The following is a 26,441-nucleotide window of genomic DNA, read 5'->3' on the forward strand; positions in this document are numbered from 1 at the left end:
TTGAGCAACCAAACCACTGAATGAATGGTTCATTAGGTTTCAAGAGGTTGTTTTTTCATTGAATGCCTTTTAGCTTCAATGGGCTGTTATCATTAGCACAGGGTGCAGCCCCAAAGAGGTGGTCTCACATCAGAACGGACACAGTCTGGGGCAAAGACAGTTACTTCTCACTTCCACCCTCTTTTAAATACCAGCTACTATTTCTTGTGATATTTATTTTCTTTCACTTATTAACAAAAGAGGGATTCTGACCTGACTATACATTACATCAGCATTTCAACAAAACTACAATTTAAAATTGAGTAATATTAAATTCCATGTTTTTTAATTTATATTTGTAAATTGAATAAAAATTGGTTTCTGAGATTTGCCTTTGATTTGGTTCACAGGCTGTGGATGTTGCTGGTAAGACTGCATTTAGTATCCTGCATTGGGAGGAAAAGTCCCGGATTATCCTTGGTGATGGACTGGAGTTATGTCCGGGACATTCTGAGGAAAGGCAGCAGATGATCGTCACTGAAGGACAGAGCAAAATAGAATAGCATTTAGAAAAAATTAGTAATTCCATGCTTATTTCAATAGAAGTGACTTGTAAGTTTGTTAAAAGTTAAATAAATCTGGAATTTGAATTTCCCAGCTGTCGAGATGGGATGCTTATTCAGTCCTCCAGACTTCTGGCTTTGAGCTGTATAACTTGAACCATTATGTCACAGTGCTCCAAAGTACACTTGAGTCTAATTTATCAAAGTCAAATATATTGCAGTATCATCAAGAGACACTAATGAAATGCAAAATCCACATCTGAAATTTTTTTATGAAATTGTGAGCATTTTGAAATTACTGGGGAAAACTTAAAAATTTAAACTACTAACACGGGAAATGTCAACGACTAACATTGGGCAACTTTCCTGCGTACTGTTAGTCTGGTTCCATAGTATACATTCATTATTGTCTGGATGAAGTAAAAACAAAAAATGCTGGAACACATTCTGCCCGGTACAGTAGATTAGAGTCTATTTATTTATCGAGACAGTGCAAAATAGGCCCTTCTGGACCTCCTTGCCATGCCACGCAGCGACCCCCGATTTAATCCCAGCCCATTTCAGGGACAATTTACAATGACCAACTAACCTACCAACTGGTACATCTTTCGATTGTGGGAGGAAACCAGAGCACCTGGAGTAAATCTACACAGCCACAGGGAGAACTAACAAACTCCTTACAGGCAGCAGCAGGAATTGAACATGGGTCACTGGTACTGTAAAGCGTTGTGCTAACCACTACGCTACTGTGCCACAAATTACAAATGTGCTATTTTATTCCAGATTTTATAAATACAGATTTCTTTTAAAACTACTTTTTTCCTCTCATCTTTCTAATCAGTCCATCTCTCCTTTACTAATTCAATTTATAAGTTAGCATTTCAAATTCTAACAGATTGATTTTGACTTTGCTATTTTTGTTTCACATGAATGATTAAAGAAGTACAACTACTCGGGCTGTTCACACAGGTTTTAGGTGTCAGGTACAGGAACCTGTTCTTTATGAATAGTTGGCTGACAGGTACAGGAAGCTGTTCTTTATGAATAGTTGGCTGACAGGTACAGGAAGCTGTTCTTTATGAATAGTTGGCTGTCAGGTACAGGAACCTGTTCTTTATGAATAGTTGGCTGACAGGTACAGGAACCTGTTCTTTATGAATAGTTGGCTGTCAGGTACAGGAACCTGTTCTCTATGAATAGTTGGCTGTCAGGTACAGGAACCCGTTCTTTATGAATAGTTGGCTGACAGGTACAGGAAGCTGTTCTTTATGAATAGTTGGCTGTCAGGTACAGGAACCCGTTCTTTATGAATAGTTGGCTGTCAGGTACAGGAACCTGTTCTTTATGAATAGTTGGCTGACAGGTACAGGAAGCTGTTCTTTATGAATAGTTGGCTGACAGGTACAGGAAGCTGTTCTTTATGAATAGTTGGCTGACAGGTACAGGAACCTGTTCTTTATGAATAGTTGGCTGACAGGTACAGGAACCTGTTCTTTATGAATAGTTGCTGTGCAAAGGCCCAGTGAAATACCTACGAGCGATGAAAGTCTCTCAAAGGGCGATGCAACGTGTTCATTATAATTTGGTGCCAACACGAGTCCTTCGCATTCCAAGTCCATATTTTAATCTGAAGAATGGTATTATGTTTGTTTCATATTGCTGCAGGCAAACACCTAAAATGTATTTTTCCAACATACAATAACCCGCATATTGAATTGAACTTACTAGCCTAAAATGTAAAAGGAGTACAGCTTCGTCTTTCCTCTTGAAATTGTTCTCAGAACATTTTTACTTACAGCTTGTCTTCTTTCATACATTAGTTCTTCGTCTATTTATGTATAGTTTTTCATAAATTCTATTTAATTTTATCTCTGTAAATGGCTGCAAGAAAATGAATCTGAAGATTGTATATGGTAACATAAATCAACTTTGCTAATAAATTTACTTTGAACTGATCATCTATAAGTTATTGGTAATGTAGGAAAATTTCATTCAGGCATTTGGCTGTAGCGGTTAGTATAACATTATACAACTCGGGTGGCGGGGGGGTGGAATTAAAGTTTGGAGGGGTGTGTGTGTGTGTGTGTGTGTGTGTGTGTGTGTGTGTGTGTGTGTGTGTGTGTGTGTGTGTGTGTGTGTGTGTGTGTGTGTGTGTGTGTGTGTGTGTGTGTGTGTGTGTGTGTGTGTGTTTCTCTGTGTGTGTGTGTGTGTGTGTGTGTGTGTGTGTGTGTCCTCTAGGTCTCCGACTTCCTTCCACGGTCCAAAGACTAGCAGAGTAATTGGTCATTGTAAACTGTCTTGTGATTAGGCTAGGGGAAGGGCTTTAATCGCTAAATAAATTTGTTCATCAACCACATTACTATATTATGAATGGGGATCAAATCCCCAGGTTGGAGATCGGGGGGGGGGGGGCACTCCTTGTAATTTTCCATCTAGGAGCCAATGAATATAGCTAAGGCTTTCACCTGTGCATTTAAGGACAACAGTTGCTGTTCAATCTGTTGCTTTTCGCACATCCGGTGCCATTTTTCCTGTTTCCTTAGCACTTGTCTTTTTTTTGAGGCCAAGCTGCTCCTCGACGGACGGAGAGCAGCTAGGAGCCGACTGGATTTGAACCTGAGACCATTTGTCTCTCAGTCCTGTGCTGATGCCACCACACCACTGGCCAGCAGAATTTCGGGCAATTACGCATGCTTTTGTCAGGTGGTTGCCCCCGTTCCAGGCCGGGGAATAATGAACAGAAGGGTTCTGCGGATGCTGGAAATCCGGAGCTACTTGCTGGGTTCCTCCAGCATTTTGTGTCTATTGAATGAAATACTAATGTGAACGCAATTCTCTCTTCAACACTTGTGTAGAGCAGACAAAATAAATCACTGCCACATTTACTGTAATATCACCGACAACTCTCCCATAACTAGATAGAAAAGAAAAACATACAGTATAATTTAAAATGTCATAACATCATGACATCCTTAGCAAATAAGAAAGTAAATAGTGTAGTGGCAGATCAAACCACATTTCTGGCAGTTTAGTCAAGCAATAATTATTTAAATCACATGCACAGCCATTAATTTTCTACTCTAGTGTATTTATATATTGACATGAAAATCTTTGAGAATTTAGAAAATGGAGTGTGATCTTTTATAATTCTTTAGTAATCTTCCGTAATTCCTAAATACAAGTGCTGAAGAATATTTTCTTTCGTTGAAAACACGGGAAGGATTAAATGTTGATCGATTCTTACTTAGTAGATTGCAAAGATTTTTACAGAATCATTACACTCAAGGTCAGTTTTTGAAGAAACAGCAAATTGGAGTCTAGATCCACTAAAGGCAAAGAAGGGAATTAACTCAGAATCTTCTAGCAACTCCTCTTGGAAACTACACATTGATTTCAGTCTGTACTTCCACAAGCCTTGTCATAAAGAGAATTTGCACTCAGTGGCCACTTTATTATGTACACTGGTACACCTGCTTGTTAATGCAAATATCTAATCAGCCAATCACATGGCACCAACTCAATGCTTAAGAGCATGCAGATGTGGTCAAGAAGTTCAGCTGTTGTTCAGACCAACATCAGAATGGGGAAGAAATGTGATCTAAGTGACTTTGACCTTGGAATGATTGCTGGTGCCAGATGGGGTGGTTTGAGTGTCTCAGAAACTGCTGATCTGGGGTCTTCACCCCCATTGTGCAGCCATACTCCATGTAGCAAAATAGACAAGGAAAGAAGTAAACTAATGGCCAGCCACAATCATATCAATGATTTATTTTCAGCAAGCTGGAGTAGGAACCGCAGCTGTTTTTTAATCATTATTTTTGCTTTATACTAACAGGTAGGAAATCTCATTCATAGAAAAGGATAGCACAGGCCTTTCGGCCCACTATGTTATGCCAAACCAATTAAATTAGTAATTAAATGGCCAACTAAACTAATCTCTTCTGCCCACACCATGTCCATATCCTTCCAATTTCATTACATTCATGAGCCTACCTAAACGGCTCAATCAGAATCAGGTTTAACATCATCCGCATATGTTGTGAAATTTGTTTTGTGGCAGCAGTACAGTGCAATATATTATAATAAAAACTGTTGATTTCAGTAAAATATATATAGTTAAATACGTAGTGCAAACAAAGAAAGAGAAAATAGTAGTGAGGTAGTGTACAGGGGTTCATTGTCCATTCAGATATCTGATGGCAGAGGTGACAAAGCTGTTTCTGTGTGCCTTCAGGCTCTTGTACCTCCTCCTTGAAGGTAGCGACTGGAAGGGGGCAAGTCCTGGGTGACGGGGGCCCTTAACGATGGATGACTTTTTGAGGCATTGCTCCTGAAAGATGTCCTGAATATTGGGGTGACTAGTGCCCATGACGGGAGCTGACTGAGCTACAACTTCCTGCAGCTTATTCCGACCCGGTGCAGTGACCCCCCCCCCCCACCCCACCCCACCAGATGGTGATGCACCCAGTTACAATGCTCTCCACAGTCACGCTACAAAAGTCCCTAATGTTTCCACCCTCCACCACCACCCCGGCAGCACAGTCCAGGACCCACCACTTCCTGTGTAAAAACCTGTCCCTCACATCATTACACCCCACCCCCTCAACTTAAATACAGGCCCTCATTCAATGAACGATTGACAAAGCCTGACCAGCATTGATCAACAGATTCCCAACCCAAACTGTGGCCAGTCCAAAACAAAATTGGACCTGAAGATTTAACTCATCATTGCTATCCGGAAGCATGGCCTGGTCATTCAGTCCACATAACCCAGTACCAGAGTGCCCCATACAGCCAGCCCCTTACTAAGCTGTTAATAGTGAAAATTCAAACGGCCCGTGCATGGATTTAAGTGGAGTCCTGCACTTTCGCACGCTCATAGCATCAAGATTTGGGGGAGTAGATTTGGGATGGAGATGAGGAACTGTTTTACCCAGAGAGTGGTGAAATCTCTGCCCAATGAAGCAGTGGAGGCTACCTCAGTAAATATATTTAAGACAAGGGTGGATAGATTTTTGCATAGTAGGGGAATGAAGGGTTGTGGGAAAAAGGCAGGTGGTGGAGATGAGTCCATGGCCAGATCAGCCATTGAATGGCGGAGCAGGCTCGACGGGCAAGATGTCCACTCCTGCTCCTGTATCTTATGTTCTTATTTATAAAGACTCTGGCAAGCTCAATCTGACCCCAACCCAGAGGATTAATAACATTTTTCCCCAAAGACGACTTAAATTCTCAGTTGGGTCCTGCTAGACTTCGAATAATCACCACGCTCTGCTCAGCAGGAATTAGCACCCAGTAATATCACAGAACCCAAGGCAGATTAATAGAGGTTAGAAGGATGGACAGTGGTTTGGGGGTTTTAGCCAATTTACAATTTATGTTCAAAATGTAATGTGGAGGTTGGCTGTACCTTTCCTGAGATTAAACAGCTGGGGTCGCTTTTATAGGAACAGCTCCAAGGCTATTTCCACGATTACTTCACTCTTTTTTTGCATTACTTTCTAAATATTTCTTACTGTAACATATAGTAATTTATTTACAGTACTGCTGCCACAAAACATCAAATTTCATGACCTATGTTGTTGATAATAAACCTGATTCGGAATTAGATCATGGCAGATTTAATTTCCCTCCAGGAGGACCACAACCTTGCCGTTGGGTTTGGAGGCTTGCCTGCCTCAAAGACCCTGTGAGCTGTGTTGACTCGAGTCAGGGGCTCCTGGTAGGGTCACTCAGGTCAAAGGGCAGAGGCCAGACTAAGAGTGGTCCACCGGTCCTCCAGGCTTGAGGGTTCAGATCAGGGCCAACAACCCCGACTGGTCAAACAAAATTGGTATGGAAACAGCAATGAAGAACCATTCCACCTGAGTGTGACAGTATTCCTGAGTCTCCACCCGGGACTTGCATGACTGACGAAACTGAGAGGAAGCTACTGACACGATGAAGGAAGCCCTGAACACCGCCAGAGATGGAGACGTTCATCGCTGTTCTAAACGCCAGTGATGCAAAGGGGAGCAGGTAAGTAGATTTACACTTTAAGCCACTTTTCCTTCTTTGCCCTTACTTAACACAAATCTACTGACCTCACTTTTAATATCACACCATCCATTCAACATTTACAGACTCTAAGGAAAAGAGTTATTCTTCACATTTCTTCTATTTTTTTCTCGTTTTAGTACCAATCTCTAATTATATGTTTGCACTTTGTTCTGACTTCCACCAACTAATCATCTCAAGTGTAACAACTCTGTTGACTCTGAACAAGTCAGTCCGCCACTGAAGAACTCTATGAGGGAATACTGACACACGTATATAAAAGAAGTGGATTTGATTGAGCCAGGCTTTTCATTTGACCCTTTCTCATGTATCAGTAATCACATCTTCAATTTACCCACATCTAGCTCTCTACAACAACACACACAAATTGCTTTCTGCAGCTGATTCCCTCATGGCTGGCACCCCCTGAATGTTACTAATCAGCTACAAATCAGAGCCCCCACAAAACTTGCTGTCACAATCTGTTGATGTACGGTCGACAATCAGGAATGTCACACTAAAAGAACAGAATTATTCAACAGATGCAACAGAAACAGCACAAGTGAAGCAAAACCTGGATTTTTTTTTAGCAAACAATAAATTAAACAAGAAGTGCGAACTTTTACCCTGGAACAAATTGGACCATAAAACCATAAGGCATAGAAGCAGAATTAGGCCTCTCGGCCCATCAAGTCTGCTTCACCGTTCCATCATGGCTGAGTTACTATCCCTGTCAACCCCAGTCTCCTTCCTTCTCCCTGACGCCCTGACTCATCAAGAACCTATCAACTTCTGCTTTATATTCCCATTAGTTCTCTGGTCTGTCCACTCCAGCTCTGTGAATTTGATCTTTACACTCACACTATGATTCTTCCTTTGAATGTATTGGCAATCTAATATCCATCATTCCAGCTTAGTTAATCGTCTTCCTTTTAAATAAACTTGAACCCACAACTGCATTCACCATACAACAAAGATTAATGTCATATCCTTCATCTGACCCAGCGTGACTTACTTCTGTAATTTGCAACCATGTTAACTAGTTCCCCACACAGTGGATTCCGGTTAATTGGGCCATTAACTAAGCTGCTTATTTGGGACAACTCTGAAAGAACAGATGCTATCAAGAAAATAGATGGGGTTTCCTTTGTTTATTTGGGACATTATGCCTCTTAAATGGGACAGAAGGATATTGCTGAACAGTTTCTAACTAGTTTCAGTTGCATGCGCTTTGGTAGCCATTAAACTGCACTGTGCTTAGAGTGAAGTTTTTAAATAGTATCAGTGGCATGTGTCTGTGTCCAAAAAACAGCGATTTATGTCACTGATCATTGGCAAGAAATAAGTAGTCAGACAATTCAGAACTGTTTTGCTCATGGTGATTTCAACCATTCAGTCTTGGAGATGTGAGAAACATCTGGGAGTGAAAATGAAACCATTTCGCTACTTCAGCAAGTTAGGAGCTACAAAGAATTTTAAGATATCGACAATCATTTTAAATGTTACAATGAAAATGAAAATTTGAAGGATGCAACAGTTTCTCACTAGTGTTAATCGTGTGCTCGTTTAGCCATTAGGTACTACACCGTGCTCAGAGCAAACAGGTTTTAAATGGCGTCAGTTGTTACTGACAGACACTGATTTCTGACAATCCTTCATGCAGGAAGGCAACAAAGGCAGTCCATTATCTGACTAGGTGTCTGCACTGATTTTGTTTATTTACAGTCAATCAAAAGAACACGACAGCGTACACGGAATGAATTCCTCTGTCGATAACTACACAGTAGCAGTATTTGTCGTGTTCTAATTTGTTCTGTATTTCATTTAAATACATAATTTGTTACTCAGTTAAACATAGTTTGTCTTTTTTAAACCATTTCCCTGAAACTTTGGCAAATTGGGGCAGTTGCTTAATTGGGTCAAAATGTGCTGTGTCCCAGTCAACTGGAATCCACTGTGTTTGTGTGAATTAATTCACAAAGGTACAACATGAAACACTTAGTGAAAAAACATTTCAATTATCCAACAGAAACCAGATATTTCACTTCTAAACTGTGAAACACTACCACTAAAAGCCTGAAGAGTTTGAAAATTTTGCCAAGTTAAAATAAATAGTTTGTTAAGAAATGGAGTAATTAATATACAAAAGTAATTACAATTAATATACATAATAAAATAGCATAAATAGTCTATAGCATAATGTAGAGTTTGGAGTGAATTACAATCTACAATCCAATCATAGCTCTCTCATGGTTGAAGGGAGGTTACGGGGGACGGATACACAAGGAATTATTCCAATGAAATGCACTAAACAAGAGAAGCAAAGAATGAACACTTTATAAAAATCAACTGAAATCCCAGCCTTGAAGTTACTTTTGATTGCTTAAACTTCACTGCCAAGACGTTCTGGTGCACCCACTCTATTTCCAGTGTCAGCAGCAAAGACTGGGAAATTAATTATTCTATATTTGTTACATTCCAAAACAAATCACAGATTAGCATGCATATTAAAACATTCAAGACACTTCACAGGAGTTAAAAAGAACACCCAAGGCTGCGGGTCAGTTGACCCAAAGTGTGGTTCAGGGGCTTCTTTTGATGTGGGGATATTGAGAGTTTCAGTGAGGGCTTTAAAAGTCCAGAATCTAGGCAGCTGAAGTAGAACAAATAAAATCAGGACTGCCCAAGGCCAGAACGAGAGAAGTGCAGAGACCAGATCACTGAAGGCTACAAAGGTTACAGACACATGGCCATGGAGAATTGGAAAACATGGTTTAGAATCCTGCTGGACTGGGAGCCTAAATTGACCAGCAAGTATAGAGATATTAGATGAATGGAAATTAAGATTGAGGTAACAGAATTTGAGACTTTCTAGCTTATGCAGAGCAGAAAATGCCATCCAGCCCAGAAGAGCGGTTGAATGATCAACTGCAGAGGCAGCAAAGCTTCAACAGTGAACGAGCTGAGACAGAGTTGGGTGACTTTTATGAAATGGCAGCAGGTGGCCTTGTGATGGAGCAGCTAGCTACGTGGTCAGAAGGTCATCGCAGGATCAAATATGACCAAGGTTGTGAGAAGTCCCGTTCAGCCTGAGGCAAATGACCAAGAAAGAAAGGTTGCCGGCAATCTGAACGAAGATTGCAGGGAGAACCGAAAGACAAATGCTTCAGTCTTCCCGATATTCATTTAGAGGAAATTCAACAACTTGTATAGAACACTTTAAATTGGTGGAGGGTGAGGGACAGCTCACCTACAATTAAAAACATATATACAACATTATTGTAAATGAAAACATTCTTTGTGCATTTTTAGTTACTGCAAATACTAGAGCTGAAGATTAAAGTCTTCACTGGAAGACTTGCCACAGAATGTTAAAATTTTATACTAGAGCACAAATTGCATTTGGCTTAATTCTTTTCCATAATGAAGAGGTAGCAATTGTACACAATATACACGTTGACCTAATGCATAATTGCTCTAAGTGTGGGAGCAAATGAAGAGAAGGTTTGTACATTTTGTAACTCAGTGACCTCTGATTTATAGATTTGTAGTCATGAATCACCAATAATACAATTAAAGTTAAAAGCAAGAGAACATTTGGTTAAATGATTCTCCCTGAAGTGTTTTCTTTTGAATCGTGGGTACAAGCAAACAGATAAACCAAGAGCATGTTCATGAGATCATTCTGAAACGACAGAAATAAAATTGTTGGCTCTGTCCCTTTGAATCGAGAGTATAGAGGCCAGTTGAACTGCGAAGTTTACGTTCTGTCGTCTTTGGTGACAATGGAACCGGCTAAGTGTGTTAGCTGAATGTGAATCGAAGGACAAGAACCAAGAACATTTAATTTTCCAGGCCCATGGATGGTTTCCCTGGCATCAAGAAATACAGGAAGACAGGAAAATATTGATGAATTCAAATATTATTATCTATAAGAGCTGTTCACCGTCACTGCAACCAAGATCTTCACTGTTGACAGTTCTACTCATGATTTTATGTAACAGATATCATGAATAAGATGGGTGTGCTATTTAAAATGATTACTGAAGATTTAAGTGGTGATTACAGGAATGTAATCTGCAGTGGAGGAAAATCACAGCACTGACGCTTGTACCAGCTTCATGTTCTCCATAAGCCTTGTCTGCCCTCTTGTGGTTCTCAGCCATTACTGCAAGCACGTTGACATCAGTAAATAATTACCTCTTGTGTAAACTGCCACTGTATGGTGACGAATTTGTTAGTTATTTGTTAATAACCTATTAGACTAAACAAGCAAGTTAATTGTTTACACACCTGCTCAACTAGCACCATGAGAAGTTATTAAAATGTTAAAACAGCTTAGCAGTGCAAGTAATAACTATTAATTTAGGTTTGTGCAAACATTAAACAGACACCTCTACAGCCACTGTGGCATCTCTTTGCACAATGAGGGCTTTCTAATGCTTGCATTGAGATACTTTGGCAGTTTACTAAATGGCAGAAAAATCTACCAGCTTCAGATGACGTGGGTCTGAGTCACAACCAACAGGCTCACTGAATTTCAAAACGAGCCAATTTAAGTCAAAGTACATTTAGTTCCAAAGTATGTACACTATATACAACCTTGAGATTCATCACAACACACACAGACTGCTGAAGGAATTCAGCAGGCCAGGCTGCATCTATGGAAAAGAGTACAGTCGACGTTTTGGGCCGAGACCCTTCTTCAGGACTCAAACGTCTCAGCCCGAGATGTCAACTGTTTTACCCTTTTCTGTAGTCGCTGCCCGACCTTCTAAGTTTTTCCAGCACTTTCTGTGGAGTAGTTTTGAATCTCCGACATGCGCAGATGTTCTCGTGCTTGGGATTCCTCTCCTGACAGGCAGTCAGAGCAGAGAAACCCAATCGTAGCCATTTTTAAAAAATGACCGCCAAATACCCAACGTGTAATAAACACAACAAACTGTGCAGACAACAAAATCCTGCAAACAACTGAAAGTGAGTCCGCAGCCAGTCGTCACTGCATCCGACTCAGTGGACGGAAGCTGCAATTCAAGTAAGGGAGAGCTTGGCTTCAACACCGGGTCTGGACTAATGTGCAGTTATTCTACATTATAGTCCCAATGCAGTTTTCTCAGCTTTAAATGTTGGGCTTTGATTAGACAGGTACAATGGATGCAGTAACAAATTTGCAATTGCTGATAATATCAGAGGTGACACAGTTGGGAAAACTTGCAATATGGAACACAAAATCAAATCATTTACATCACAAGAACAGACGCTAGAAGAACAAAATTATTGAGGTTGCCTTTTCCTTCATGTGTTCCTGACTGACCCATCTATTCCTGACTTGGGACACAGTACTTTGTAAAGTTACTGAATTCAGCACACAAAGCTATGTATGGTCTGAATGGAGATGGTGGGCTAAAGGGCTTGTTTCATCCTGTGTTATTCTATGACTAAGATATTGCCCCCTCCACACAATCAACAACTCCAACAACAACGGTGGAACGACAGTGTAGAGACTAGCCCAGCGATCTCCAGTCAGAGCTCGATACCCGCTGCTGTCAACAGGGAGCTTTGCCTACGACCGCAGGGGTTTCCTCCGGGTGCCCAGTTTCCACCCACATTCCAAAGGGAAACAGTGAGTTGTGGACATACTATGTTGGCGCCCAAAGCATTGTGACACCTGCAGCACAATCCTCGGGCTGTGTAGGTCGTTGACACCAATGATGCATTTCACTGTACACGTGAGAAATAAAGCTGATCTCTTTAATCTCTGTATACTTGCCCTCATCCTGTTTCCCTGTGACGCAGGAGGAAACCACCTGGCCACCCAAATACACCCAGCTCACAGGCCAACGACCCACCACCAATCAATCCTCGTCGACCCACCACCAATCAATCCTCGTCGACCTTGCCACCCAACAAGGATCCGGAAGATCTCCATCCACGCCCTACTCCCTCAGCGTCACCAAGATGGCCACAATCATCAGGAGGAAATACTGGGAGATGGACTGGGCGCCTGACGAAAGGAGAGGCCAACTCCATCATTAAGACAGCACTAAGATGGGCCCCTGAACAGGAAACCACAGACAACTTGGTGCCGTACCGAAGAGGCAGATATGAGGAGCCTGACCCACTCCTAGGGAATACAGAAACTCCTGAGGACCTTCATTGCTGCCCTAAATGCCCATGGCGTGACAGGCAGTAAGAAAGTATTGCCCTCCTTGCATTCAAACTCCACATGCAAACTCCACACAGACAGCACTCAAGGTCAGGATCAAATCCAGGTCACTGGAGCTGCACCACTGTTCTACCCACTGTTAATACTAACGGCTCAAAATAACTAATCCCATTCATGGATGGTTTGTGGACCAGGGAACAAAGATTCAAAATGTGTGGTCAAAATGAAAATGTGAAATCAAATTATTTGCACACAATGATCCAGACAACATTCTAACTGGCTGGTATTGTGGTGGGGGGGGGGGGGGGGTGGAATCAAAGTAAGCTGCAGAGAGTTTTAAAATTAGTCAGTTCCATCATGGTCACTAACCCCTACAGTATTCAAGAGGTGACGTCCATCATTAAGGACCCCATCTCCCAGGACTTGCCCTCTTTTCACTGTTAGACCCCCAGCACCCAGGACATGCCCTCTTCTCACTGTTACCATCAGGGAGGAGGTACAGAAGCCTGAAGGCACACACAGCGATTCAAGAGAACAGCTTCTTCCCGTCTGCCATCGATTCCTAAATGGACATTGAATCCTTGAATCCTTGAACACTACCTCAGTACTTTCTTAAAATTTCCTACTTTTGCACTACTTGTTTAACTATTTAATACCTAGTGTGATTCACAGTTATCTTTCATGCTCTATTATTACCTGTTGCATTAAGCTGCTGTTGCAAAGTTAACAAATATCATGCCTTATGCCGGTGATATTAAACCTGATTCTGATAACCCAATGACTGTTGGATAGTGGGAAATGTTATTCGGGGTTTTTTTTGGGAAAACACTGGATTTTTGACAGAAGAAAAACATTGCAGGACTATGGAAAAAAACAGCCAGGAAAGAGGAGTGAATAGACTGCTCTGCCAGGACTGGTGTAAAATCTGTGGACTGAATAATCTCCTTCTGTGCAGTGACAATTCTATCATTGTACCGATAGCTTTAGATGCACAGATGGCGGTAAGTCCATAAGTTAAAGCAAAGACCTGCAGAACCCTGGTTACCTACCAACTTCAATGAAGATCTTGTTACCTACCAACTTCAGTGAATTTGGAAATTCAGCCGGGCCAGATTGTAAAGGTCAGGGTGTCAGGGCCAGAGGCAAGGGACAACTCACTGCTTGGCGAGATTTACTCATCTCTGTGCTGAAACGAGCTCTGCAAATAAAGGGGTCCTGGATCGGCTACAGCGATGACTGGCTTTGTGGCTGTGAACTCACTTTTATGAACTTTAGTTCTCGATGTTAATGGCTTACTTCTTATTGTTTGCACGATTTGTTCTTTTTTGCACATTGGGTGTTTTTTAATGGGTTCTATTGGGTTTCTTTTTTATGACCGTCTGTGAGGAGACGAATGTCAAGGTTGTATGTAGTATACATACTTTGATAATAAATGTACTTTGAACTTTGAACATAAAAGGCCTAATTAATAATCAAAAATATAATTTAAAACCACAATACATTTCCAATTCCTTCAAGTTGTACACTAAAATTATAACATCCAAGTTACTTATTTGACCAATATTCAACAGCCAACTTTAATTGAAACTGCTATGCATTCACATCTTTGCAATTACTTGATATTAAAAACAGAGGAATTTCTGATATCATTCACTTCTTCTAATCTAAAACAAATAACCCATGACGGACTGTAAATGGTGAATAAAATGTTCTATCAAATTTGGCAAAGTCATAATTTCACCTTCCCCATCCATACCACACCAACTCCATCCAAAGTTTTTTTTTAATATAAGTTCCTGTTCTTAAAATTAAGCAAAAACTATTGAAAGTATTGTTTTAAATTACCAGTTAAGTTTTAAATTTGTGTAATATAAATTGCCCGGCTGCTATACCTAAGGAATGATATTGCAAGAATGTTAGCTCCGAGGTCTGGGTTTTATGCAAAGATCTGCAACGTACCTAAAGGCACAATCACTTGAAACAAGGTCAGAAAAAGCCAGCTGAATACGTCAGACATGTTCTGATAAAGACCTCTACTACAGCATGGGCTTGTGTTTTTGTCTACACGATGGTGAGAGGCTGTGCATTTTGTATATCATCGTTTCTAGTTCCAGGTGAACAGCATTTGCGGAGTCCTTCAACCACTTTTATCCATAAGGATATAGAATTGTACTTCAAACCATTGCTCCTTTACAAGAGCACCACATAGACTCAAGAGAGCATCAATGGAGGGGTACAGAATTGGCGTACGAGCGTCTCCCACCTTCCCCCTCACCTGGTCTCACATCGCCGGCCAGCTGGTGGTTCTTCCCCTTCCCCTGCCTTCTTCTGGCTCTGATGAAGGGTCTCAGCCTGAAACATTGACCGATTATTCCTCTCTGCAGATGCTGCCTGACCTGCTGAGTTCCTCCAGCCTTCCTAGTGAATGTGCCACTGTTCTCTAGCCCGAGTATTTGCATCCCATCACCAACCGTGTGCACTGGAATCGACTGGTGTTCACTGACACCCACACCAGCAAGACACTTCCTGCTCCTTGGATCTACCAAATCTTCCCTTCCCAAGAAGTGCTGTAAGGGCGAGGATGTCTAAGTACAGTCCAACCTATTCGATGTACGATATAGCCAGTGTCCCTGGACTTCTGAGACAACTATAGGTGCCCAAAACAACCGGGATACGTAACGGTTCCAGCTGTTCACTTTACTTAAAGGAAGTGAACTTTAAACAAAGTCAAGCAGCTGCTTCAGACTTTAAGCCAGCAGAATGAGCCTGTGTGGTCTACAATCCGATGGGGTAGTTATTGAACTCCCCAATTTCAGGTAGCCTGCTCCCCACTGTCCCATGTCTCTCTCCTCCGAATCAACCCAGCTCCTCGTAATCCAACTAAATCTCACCCCAGCACCTCCGACCCAGTTTCTTTCCCCCTCCTCGACCCACTTTATCTGCCCACCACACAAACATTTTTCAGTTGTTCCCCTCGGCCTCTACACCGCGACTGTCCCCATCCACCCCCCCCCACCAGTTCCCACCTTCTGCCCCCCCACCCCCCCACCTGTCCTCACTCACCCACCCTACCTGTTCCCATCCACCCACCGACCCTACCTGTTCCCTGTTCCCATCCGCACACCCTTCCTCCTTTATTTAGTTCCAGGCTCCACATTCCTTTCCTATCAGGTTCTACCATCCGTAGCCACCGTCGCCTCCAACCATCACCTCCCAGCCTGTCACTACTTTCACTTTACCCTCCCTATAAACCAGTCCTACACATCAGCAGCTCCTGCTCCCCCTCACCTCTTCGTACTGGCTTTCTATCCCCTTTCCTTTTGGTCTCGACCTGAAACGCCGACTCTCCATCTACACCACAGATGCTACTCGACCCATTGAGGTCCTCTAGCAGTTAGTACTTTATTTGCTGCGAACATTTCTCACAATTCGATTAGTATAAAATAACGAGAGGGCCAGCAGAGGGTGTTGGCCTTTCAATTCCATACTGATTAATAACTCCTAGGAAGCTTTCAGCGTCAGTGCTATATTATAGATTTATAAATCACCTGCTGCTCTATACTTGAGAAAAATACACTACAAGTCTCAATGAACAGGAAAAGTTCAAGATATATTCCCTCTAAATTGGAGGAAGTAGTGCTGTGATGAGGTCACTCTCAGGTTGGAGAAGCAAAACCTCATATTCCGTCTGTGTAGCCTCCAACCTGATGGCATGGGCATTGATTTCTCTGACTTTTACTTCTTCTTTTCTCTAAATTGTCCCTCTCTCCTTTCCCTCTTCTTCAATTTCCCCACTCTGGCTCCCCTTCCCTCACCTACCTGTCACCTCCCTCAGGTGCCCCTCTTCCTTCCCTTCCTCCCACGGTCCACACTCCTCCTATCAGGCTCCTTCTTCTTCAGCCCTTTACCACCTATCATCTCCCAGCTTCTTGCTTCATCACCCCCTGCCCCAACCACCTGACTTCACCTATCACTTGCACCCTTCCCCCTTCTTATTCTGGCATCTTCCCCCTTCCTTTCCGGTCCTGAAGAAGGGTCTTGGCCCAAAACATTCACTGTTTACTGCTCTGCATAGATGCCGCCTGACCTGCTGAGTTCCTCCCGTGTTCTGTATGTGTTAGTATTGGAATTCGAATGGTATGTACTCACTAAAACAAGGATCTGTAGAATATTCTTAGATTTTGCTTTAAATGTTGGTCCATGCTACCACGTAAAGCACAACTCTTGGTAAATATGCCAAAAACACACAACTACATCTATGGCTGTGTCTTTTGATCCTTCCACACCAGGGGTTTCTAGTCCTTCCGAGTACAATTGCCAGTTCGAGGGAGACAGATGTTTGGAACACATCTACAATGCAACAATATCTACTGTTCATTTTAAATCTAAAAGATTATATCCCTAAAACCCTCTTAACATGAAGTGTCAACAATGCCACTGCTATTTTAATGCCTCTTCGATTAGGCACCAATTCCACAAAGGAAGTAAATAGAATTATGCAAAGATTAGGACAGCCAAACAGAAGTTGTCTTTATTTTTGTTTAAGTTTATCAGAAAAGCAATTTCAGAAAAATCATTGAACTTTAAATGTTCCAACAAACCTTTGCGTATGCTAGCAGATCCTGGCGTCCCATGAAACGATTATAAAACTCCGGTAGCCTCCAGGGTGAGATGATCTGTGATTAAAAGAACGAAATACAAAAGGAATCAACCCAAAATGATGAATGCAAATAAGGGTTTTTGAATTCACTAAATAACTGTGAAAATTTTCTCTGGAAAGAGGAGAATTTTAATATTTCTGACTCAGGGAGTTGACCAGGGACGTTAAATTCTACAGATTTTGTTTTTCGAAATGCAGAAGTTTCAAAGCTCTCAAGAAACATACACAGGCAAAGTTGTGAAAACAGTTGGACTATAAAAGCATCCTTCTAGATAGAACATAGAATAGTACAGCACAGTACAGGCCCTTCAGCCCACAATGTTGTGCCGACCCTTAAACCCTGCCTCCCATATATCCCCCCCACCTTAAATTCCTCCATCTACCTGTCTAGTAGTCTCTTAAATTTCACTAGTGTATCTATCAGGGGGTTCCCAACCTTTCTTTTATGCCATGGACTAATACCATTATACAAGGGATCTGTGAACCTTTGGTTGGGAACCCTGCTCTAAATTCACACACGTGCTTATCACAGATGGAACCACATGATCACCACTTCCAATTGATGCCCAGAGTGATGCAGAATTCATTTGTATCGCTGCCATACAAATCCCTTTGAGGAGTACCATGCACTGGAATGACCACTGTAGACAACCACATTTGGACTGTCTATGCTGGTAGAACCCACCAAGTTGCAAAGCCAACAAGCACACCGATCTCCAAAGCACTACATTTCCACTTTTTCCCCACAAGCAAAGCATCTATTTTCAGCATCTCCTGATGTCCTATTGCTACTGGCCCACACCAAAATGGCCATTGGTGGCTTCTCCTACAACCATTAGGGTTCATCAAAACTCCTAGGTAACTAACTGTGTTCTTTTTTCCAAAAGATATCCACTTTTTTCATTATTTATCCTTTTTATAATGAAAATATACAAGGATTTATTTAAGTGTGCCTGCTTCAGGTACAGCAATGATTCTATATAACAGAGTTGTTTTCAATAAACAAAACAATTCAGCCTCTTCTTCCTTTTCTCAATCTCAGTCTGGCATTGGCTCATTATTACTTTTGTTTTATTCATCTACTTTGATACTGCTCTGCACCATTTACTTTGACATATCGTCTAGGGTTTATCACAGCAAAGCTGTTTTTTTTAAGTATCTTGTAGCTGGCATCAGGTCAATTAAAATGACAGCAAGATTCCACCTTGAACCATTTGCCCATTGTGAGATCTTCGTGCTACTATTAAATTATTAGTTTTGAGGTTCGGAATGGAATTATCCATCCCGTTTAAATTAACGTCAATGGAGCAACAGGAGAGTTCATCGTATGCTGGTTGGACATTGAGCTACGACAGCCTTTCTCACCAGTATATGTTGAAGTTCATTCTGTTCCAGGCCCTATTGCTTATAAGGTTTAACAAAAAGAAAGTTCTCAACCATGAACTAGACAAAAGAAGGAGAACTAAGACAAGGCATGCTCTTCACTCTTTTTAAAGTCCAACCAAGTCCTCTGCTACTCAACCTTAGGTATACAAGACTGGCTCTGACTAAACAAAAGCTCTTTTTACTCCTTATAAAAGGCATTGCACACAGAAATGCACTTCCAAAAAGTACATTGGTGTCCTGATAAAAAAGCTGGACAGTTGATATCAGTTTTTGCAAGTGTGCACCAATGCAGTCAGCATTTGAAGAACTGACAGTTCTTCAGATTTAACGGTAACAAGGGCCCCAGCCAGCCCATTGTTCTCCTTTCCCTTTTCATAAGCCAGTTAGTCTATTTTGCATGGCTAATCTTGTCTGTCATTATCGTTAGCCCTATAATCTGGGAAACATTTACTCCAGCAGAATTACAGGAAGTTTAATGCAAGAAATATAAAGTTCATACCTTAACTTCAGGATAGAGCGCATAGCAAGTCAGCTCAAACCGGACCTGATCATTTCCCTGAAAAGGAAACGAGTGAAGTTAAATAAATTGAAAATCACAAATTTACACTCATTTAGCAATCACTGCCAACTTCCAAACAGCTCCTCCAATTACTGTGTAGAAGTCAAATGTTAAGCTAGGCATCATTGTTGTGAATTTGTATAAATACGTTGAGTATATTTAAAACTAAGGTTTGATAGCTTCTCAGTTAGTCAGGGTGTCAAAGATTAAAGCGAGAAGGCAGTAAAATGGGTTGAGGGGAATAATAAATCAGCCATGATGGAATGGTACAGCAGACTTGATGGGCTGAATGGTCTAATTCTGCTGCTATGTTTTATGATCTTATGGTCTTTGTGGTTTGTTTACACCAGCCTCTTAGGCTTCTTCCACTGAGGTTGGGTGAGACTCGAACCAGAGGTCATAGGTTAAAGATAAAAGATGAAATATTTAGGGGGACCATGAGAGGGCACGTCTTCACTCAGAATGAGCTGCTAGCAGAAGTGTGGATGTGGTTGATTTCAACACTTAAGAGAAATTTGGATAGATGTCCATATAGCATATGGTGTATGCTATATAGGTGGCGGTGTAGAGATACATTCCCTCCGCTCGCCTGCAGGTCACCATTGGACAAGGTGTAGCACCTGTTTAGCACCCGATCAGGGTCACGTGAAGCCAAGAGAGCAGGTGGTCGATGGTCTTATGAGCAGCTGGTGCAATCACAAGTCCTGGCTATGCGACCACTGACGCCAGGCAGACAATCTCTGAAGAGTATTTATAATGGCTGGGGTTGCCCATCTTGTAAAGGCACTGTCTAGAAGAAGGCAATGGTAAACCACTTCAGTAGAAAGATTTGCCAAGAACAATCATGGAAAGACTATGATGGCCCACATCATATTATACAGCATATAATGATGATGTCATATGAAATGACACATGATGACGATGATGAGGACATGGATGGGATGGTTATGGAGGACGATGGTCCAGGAGCAGGTCAATGGGACTAGGCAGATTAATACTTTGACACAGATTATTACCCTGTTACAAGGATGGCAAAACTTTTAGCACTTCTATAACATAATGACTTAATTCTTCTTAAATACAGATAGGAAGCTTCTTATTTTAAAACAACTCATGGCATCCATTAAAAGGGAGTGCAGAGAAATACCACTGCGTCATTAAGGGTTAACTCACTGATCTTCCTCAGAAGTCTAGGTTCCTTTGTACAGAGAGAAAATTACGTTGGGAATTTTAACAACATCCAACAAAACATTTGACTAAAACATACAAATGATAATTTTCAACAAAGGAAATCTGATAGCATATAGAAGATAATATCTTCAAACCAAATCTTGGAGTTGGCCCCTAGCTTAAACCCAAGAAACATTTCTGACTTCATGCCAGTCTCTCTTCCAAAAGTCTAAAATGTTACTCCGCGAGTTTTCGGAAATACCTGCAGATTTCGAATTGGCAGAGCTAATGCTAAAAGATAGCCCCAGCTTGTTTTAAGTGAAACTCATTCTCTTTTCCCATCTCTATAATTTCTCTCCCACATTAACCTTTGAGCATGCACTTGACTCTTATTATGCAAATTAGTGTACATTTGCATGCAGCTCAGGGGGTGATCTGGAGACCACTAACCTCTGTTGTTATGTTTGTGTTTAATCTGAACCACGCTACTCAGTAGAACCCCCTTCTCAGTCCTACACGATCCTCCCAGTGCAACTCCGAGGAGGTGTCCTTATCCCTGGAGAAGAGCAGCTGCTGGAGGGACATTTGTGGAGGGAAATGGGGAGTCGAGACCCTTCCATCTGGACTGGAGGAGTTGAGGGGAGACGGCCGGTATAAAGAAGAGAGGGGAAGAGACAACAAGAGCTGGCAAGCGTTAGGTGGCGGTTGACTGGCGGTGAGAGGGAGGGTGGAAATTGTGATCAGGTGGGAAGTGGAGGTAACGAAGTGGTAGGGAAGCAGAAACAAAGAAAGGAGTCCGCCTCCTTTCTCCTCCCTTTCCTGGGCAGACAGCACAAACTCTACGACTGACGCTCTCGGATCGATTCCCGCCACTGCCTGTAAGAAGTTTGTACGTTCTCCCCATTACCGCTCGGGTTTCCTCCCACAGTCCAAAGACGAACTGGTTGGTAGGTTAATTGGTCACTGTAAACTGTCCCGAGATTAGGCTGGGGTTAATTTGGAGAATTGCTCGGCGATGCAGCTTGAATGGCCGGAAAGGCCAATTCCACGCTGCATCTCAATAAATAAATAAAATCAGAGAACAACATCCATCCCTGAACTGATTTGATCCCTATCTCAGTTCCCCTCACCCATCAGCTGCCACCTTAAACAGTCTCCTGTACCATGGCTCTGTGTGTCTCCTGTATGTCTGCACAGACTGCAAACATCCGACGTGCACGTGCAACTTCCCCAGCTGCCCTCACCCTCTCCCATTCATCCTGCCCTGGATCTGCAGAGCTCATTGGAGGGGGCATGAAGTGCTGCTACAGATTTCCCTCTCCCCGTCACACCGCAGAGTCCAAATCTCCGGCTGCATCTCGTTTTCTCTGAGCTGAAGGTCCTGGAGTAGAGGACACTGAAACAAGTTACATCACCCCCCGCCTACGACGACTGCAAATCACGAACCATCGTCTCACTTCACAACATTTAATTCTTTGAAATACAAATCCCATTCACTAAGTCCTCACTCCACAGGCACCACACACCATTTGCTTCAGCAGAACCCACCGATTTATAATCCAGGTTCTCAACTACAGGACAACATTTTCCATTTAACAAATCTAGCTGGTTATCTAATTAACCTTCAGGCTACTGACTTAGTACTGTAAATGAAAGTTAACAAAATCTAAACAAATACAGCTTACTTAAACAAGAAAATATTTGAAACTAGGCCATGCCCCATCTCTTTGTTGTTCTATATTGAACTCTCGGAGCACTGCACTGCGTTCTACTCTTCACTAAAACGTGCTGTGTTCTGTTCTCTTCTTAATCCTATTGTCCTGTCCTCCCTTTTAACTTGTTCAGGACCCGATGAATTTCTTAAGTTCAAAGACTAGAAGTGTCCACGTAGCTGTTTGCCATCTCCTCCCTCGCCCTGTTTCTGCTCCTCTGCTGATCGATTTGAATCACCTCTCCACGAGTCTGGAACCCTTCACTCCTCCACGATTCCTCCCCCTTTCCTTCAACTTATTTTGAGCTCAGCCGACTAAGGTCATTCCCACTGAACACGTTTTTTGTTTCTTGGTGAATACCAGGCTCCTCCTGGAGAAAATAAACGAAGATTACATGACCGGGACTGGGTGCGACTGATCTCTTCACAGGCCTGGCTGAATTTAGTGGCCCTGGAACGACTAAGGCTGAAGGCCCGTCCTGTCCGGGGGTAAAGGATGTGTATGGGTGGGAGGGAGGGAGGAACTGGGCTCAGTTTTGCTGCCGTTGTTGGCGCTCTGTGTTGTTCTTCCACGCACCGTGGGCTTGCTACTCTGGTGCCAGAGTGTGGGGTGACACTTGTGGGCTGCCCCAGCGTGGGTGTGTTGGTTGTAGACACAAATGACACATTTCACTGCATATTTTGGATGTACCACACGACAAATAACTTGAATCTTGTATCTGTGCATGAACACCAGGCTTCCCCCAGGTTAGTCAAGATGGCGCCGAGCTGCAGTCTGTGTGCGAGTCCGTTGGGGAAGTCGAAGCCAGCACCTGACTCCAGGGCGAATGGTCCCGGGTTTGAATCCTTGCTCGCTTTCTATCAGTGAGCGTCGAGCTGGCGACTCAGCCTCGTGTAAACAACAGACAAAAATGCTATCGAAATGGCAAGGTTGGCGCCCCGACGCGGAGAGGAACAGGAATGTGTGTGGGTCGTGGGTCTTGCTGGCGTTGTTTTGTTATCTGCTGTGCTCTGCGGAGAGCAGCACAAAACACCACAAGCACAAAACGTGGGCAGGCTACGTCAGCACTTGAATGTGTGCAGGCACTAGCGGGCTGCCCCCAGCACACCCTTAGGTTGTGGAGGTTGTTAACGTAAACAATACATTTCACCATAGGTTTTGATGTACACTGATAAATAAATCTGGATTTAAATTAAAGACGGTTAAAAACTCTCTTTTCCCTGTTTCCAAATCCAAATGTTAACTGTTGAAAAAGTACCCAACTTAATATTGCTTGTTAAAGCATTCTTGGTGTTACAGTCTGAGCACCCAGCCACACACACGCTTACCCACTTGAAATGAGTGTCTGATTCAGGAACCTGGAGCAACTGTCTCCCTCTGCTGGCGCTCCACCAGCAACGCAACAGGGCAGCAAAGCACCCTGACAAGGTGCAGGACTGCCTGAGACCACGCAGAGCTGAGAAGTGGGGCGCAGGTGTGCAACACGAGGGCAGGCATTGTTGGGAACTGTCGGCCACTGCCCTGTGTGCAACAAGCCATCTCCAATCACCTCCTGTTGACGGTAACGGCAGCTACTGTCTTCCACTCTGAGTTTCTCTGTTGCAACAAGAAACTGCTCGCTAGAAATCTTGTCATCCCTCAGACATAGGGCGCTAGTACACTGTCAGGTCTTCATAAACGAGCCTAGAAATTCTTAAATTACTGAACTAATTATCTAATGGGGAGAAGCTTCAAATATCAGAGGTGCAGAGGGACTTAGGAGTCCTCGTGCAAGACTCCCAGCAGGTTCATTTAAAGGTTGAGCCTGTGGTAAAGAAGGCAAATACAATGTTGGCATTTATTTGAAGGAGAATAGGATATAAAAGCAAGGAGATAATGCTGAGCCTTTATGAGATACTGGTCAGGCCGCAATTGGAGTATTGTCAACACTTGGGCTTGAGTGGGATCTGGGATCAGCCATGATGGAATGATGCAGCAGACGATGGGCTGAATGGCCTAATTCTGCTCCTATGCCTTTTGATCTTGCGGTCTAAACGGAATAGTCCTAGGCTGTTTCAAGGGCTCTGCAGTTTGATCTTTAATATTCTGTGTGTTATTTGCTCATTTTTGCTGTTGGTGTGATCTGTTCTGTTTTTGTGTGAGATGGGTAGAACATAGAAAACCTACAGCACAATATAGGCCCTTTGGCCCACAAAGTTGTGCCGCACATGTCCCTTTTGACGTTTGATGTTTTTCTTTGAATGGGCTCCACGGTGTTTCTTTGTTTCGTGGCTGTCTGCAGGAAGACAAGTCTCAGGGTTGTGTACTGCATCCATACTTTGATGATAAATGTATCTCGAATCTTTGAACAGGCCCTACCGTGCATGAAACTGGCCTGTCTACCAGCTTTCCCGTTTAGCCTCTCCTCACAATCAATACATACATCTTGAAACTACTAAAGCAGCTCTTCATTGCCACAGAAGAGAACACTTCAACTGTTTCATTGCCCAGCTCAGAAGGATGAGGACAGAAGGGGTATCCATGGAAACCTACTGGATAGGGTGGATGTGGAGGGGATAACTTCTTTAGTTGGAGAGTCTGGGATCCAAGGGCACAGCCTCAGGATAAAGAGACGTCTGTTCACAACTGAAATGAGGAGTTTCTTCAACCAGCAGATACTGAAACTGTGGAGTTTGTGGGTGCAAAGTCACTGGGTATATTCAAGGTGGAGTTTCTTACTGGTAAGGGGATAATGGTTACAGGAGAATGGGGTTTGAGTGGTGGAGCAGGCCCAGTGGACCCAATGGCCTAGTGGTGTTCCTATATTCCGTGGTCTTGTGCCCTGGCAGTGCCAGTGAAGGGGTGAGTCCGTCACCAGGTTCCCAACACAGCAGCAGAGAAGCGCGTCTCAACAAACAATGCCAAAGTGATCTCACAGAAAGCACAAGGTGCTCTTGTTCCTTTGATCAGACCAGTGTCCAAACGGCAGGATTAAAGCTGCGAAACTAGCCAGCAACAGCTAACGTCTCTGAGCTCGGGCAACGCTATTCCAAACCACGGATGAGCTGCCTCTCTCACGTGTACGCTTCAATCTCCCTTCCATTAGCAAAGCGAAAGGAGAGGACACGTCTACAGTCTACATCAGGATGGCTGTGTTCGGAAACAATACTCAGAAACCGAAAGCACACACCGCCCTGCTTTAGCAGAGATGGTCACCCAATACAGTCAAACAGTTTTGAATGCACGGGGAGAAATTCCACTCCCGTACGAGTGTCCCACAGTGTAACCTTACAGTATTCAGCAGATGGAGGAAAGCTGTAAGCTCACCTGATGCTTGGGGCAGTAACATCAGATGACATTACCTGCTCAGTGCTTTACATAACAGATTGACTAATGCTCAGTGATTGATAATAGTGGGAGCTTTGCATTGTAATGGGCAAGAAGAGGAAGAAACTGTGGGACTAAAACAAGAGGGGGGTGTCTGTAGCCAGGTCAGCTCCTCTGTACCTAAACCAGCTCCTCCGATACATCGGTGGCCACGGGCACCTCCGACAGCTTGGCCGGCTCTGCAGCCGAATCCAGTCCAGCTACTCCGATCAACGAGGAGCCCACTGATGGAGTAGCCCGGCAGTACCTGCTGTTCCCAGAGTGGAATTGTCTTGCGATCATAAAAAATAAAAGTTACAAAGAGAAAAGGACCTTTGGTTGGCCCTCGAGAGGGTGCCGCGTTTTGCGTGCGATGTGCCTGAGATTCCCCGCAACTATTCTAACATTGCGCCTGTACTTGTGCAGATGACAATGAACTTAGTTAGTCAGACTAAGTTCTGTCTCTCCAGTGTATGTACAGTACACGCCTTGGAGAGGGTAGGTGAGGCACATCCTCAAATCCAGTGGGCTCACAGCTGTTTTCATATCCCGCCATGATTAGTGATAAACAGCCAAAATTTATAAAAATGTGTAATTCTGGCAACATTTTGCTGCAAATATTTAGTATCCCATCTATGGTAATTTACTTATTTCGAGTTACAGAGTAGACGGGCAAAGAGCCACACTGCCAGCCCCCACCTTTTTAGCCCTAGCCTGATTACCCGACAATTTACAATGATTAATTAACCTACTAACCGGTACCTGTTTGGATTGTGGGAGGAAAGTGGAGAAGTTTAAAATAAATAAATACATGCACTAATAACGTGTTCTTATTGAAGTGAATTATTTAATTGGTTTAAAATTG

At 42.9% G+C, this 26,441-nt stretch overlaps 1 protein-coding gene across 1 annotated transcript in view; it reads right to left on the reverse strand.

Moving 5' to 3' along the window:
* The window catches only part of ass1 (argininosuccinate synthase 1), a 180,550-nt gene that overhangs the window by 118,307 nt on the left and 35,802 nt on the right, over nt 1-26,441 (reverse strand). Inside the window, exons 5-6 of the mRNA XM_073052786.1 lie at nt 19,290-19,346; nt 17,346-17,420 (exon numbers count right to left, since the gene is read on the reverse strand). Coding sequence (XP_072908887.1) covers nt 17,346-17,420; nt 19,290-19,346 — 132 coding nt within the window. The remainder of the gene's footprint in view (nt 1-17,345; nt 17,421-19,289; nt 19,347-26,441) is intronic.

The sequence above is a fragment of the Hemitrygon akajei genome, chromosome 7 (genome assembly GCF_048418815.1).
Source record: "Hemitrygon akajei chromosome 7, sHemAka1.3, whole genome shotgun sequence".
NCBI lineage: Eukaryota > Metazoa > Chordata > Chondrichthyes > Myliobatiformes > Dasyatidae > Hemitrygon > Hemitrygon akajei.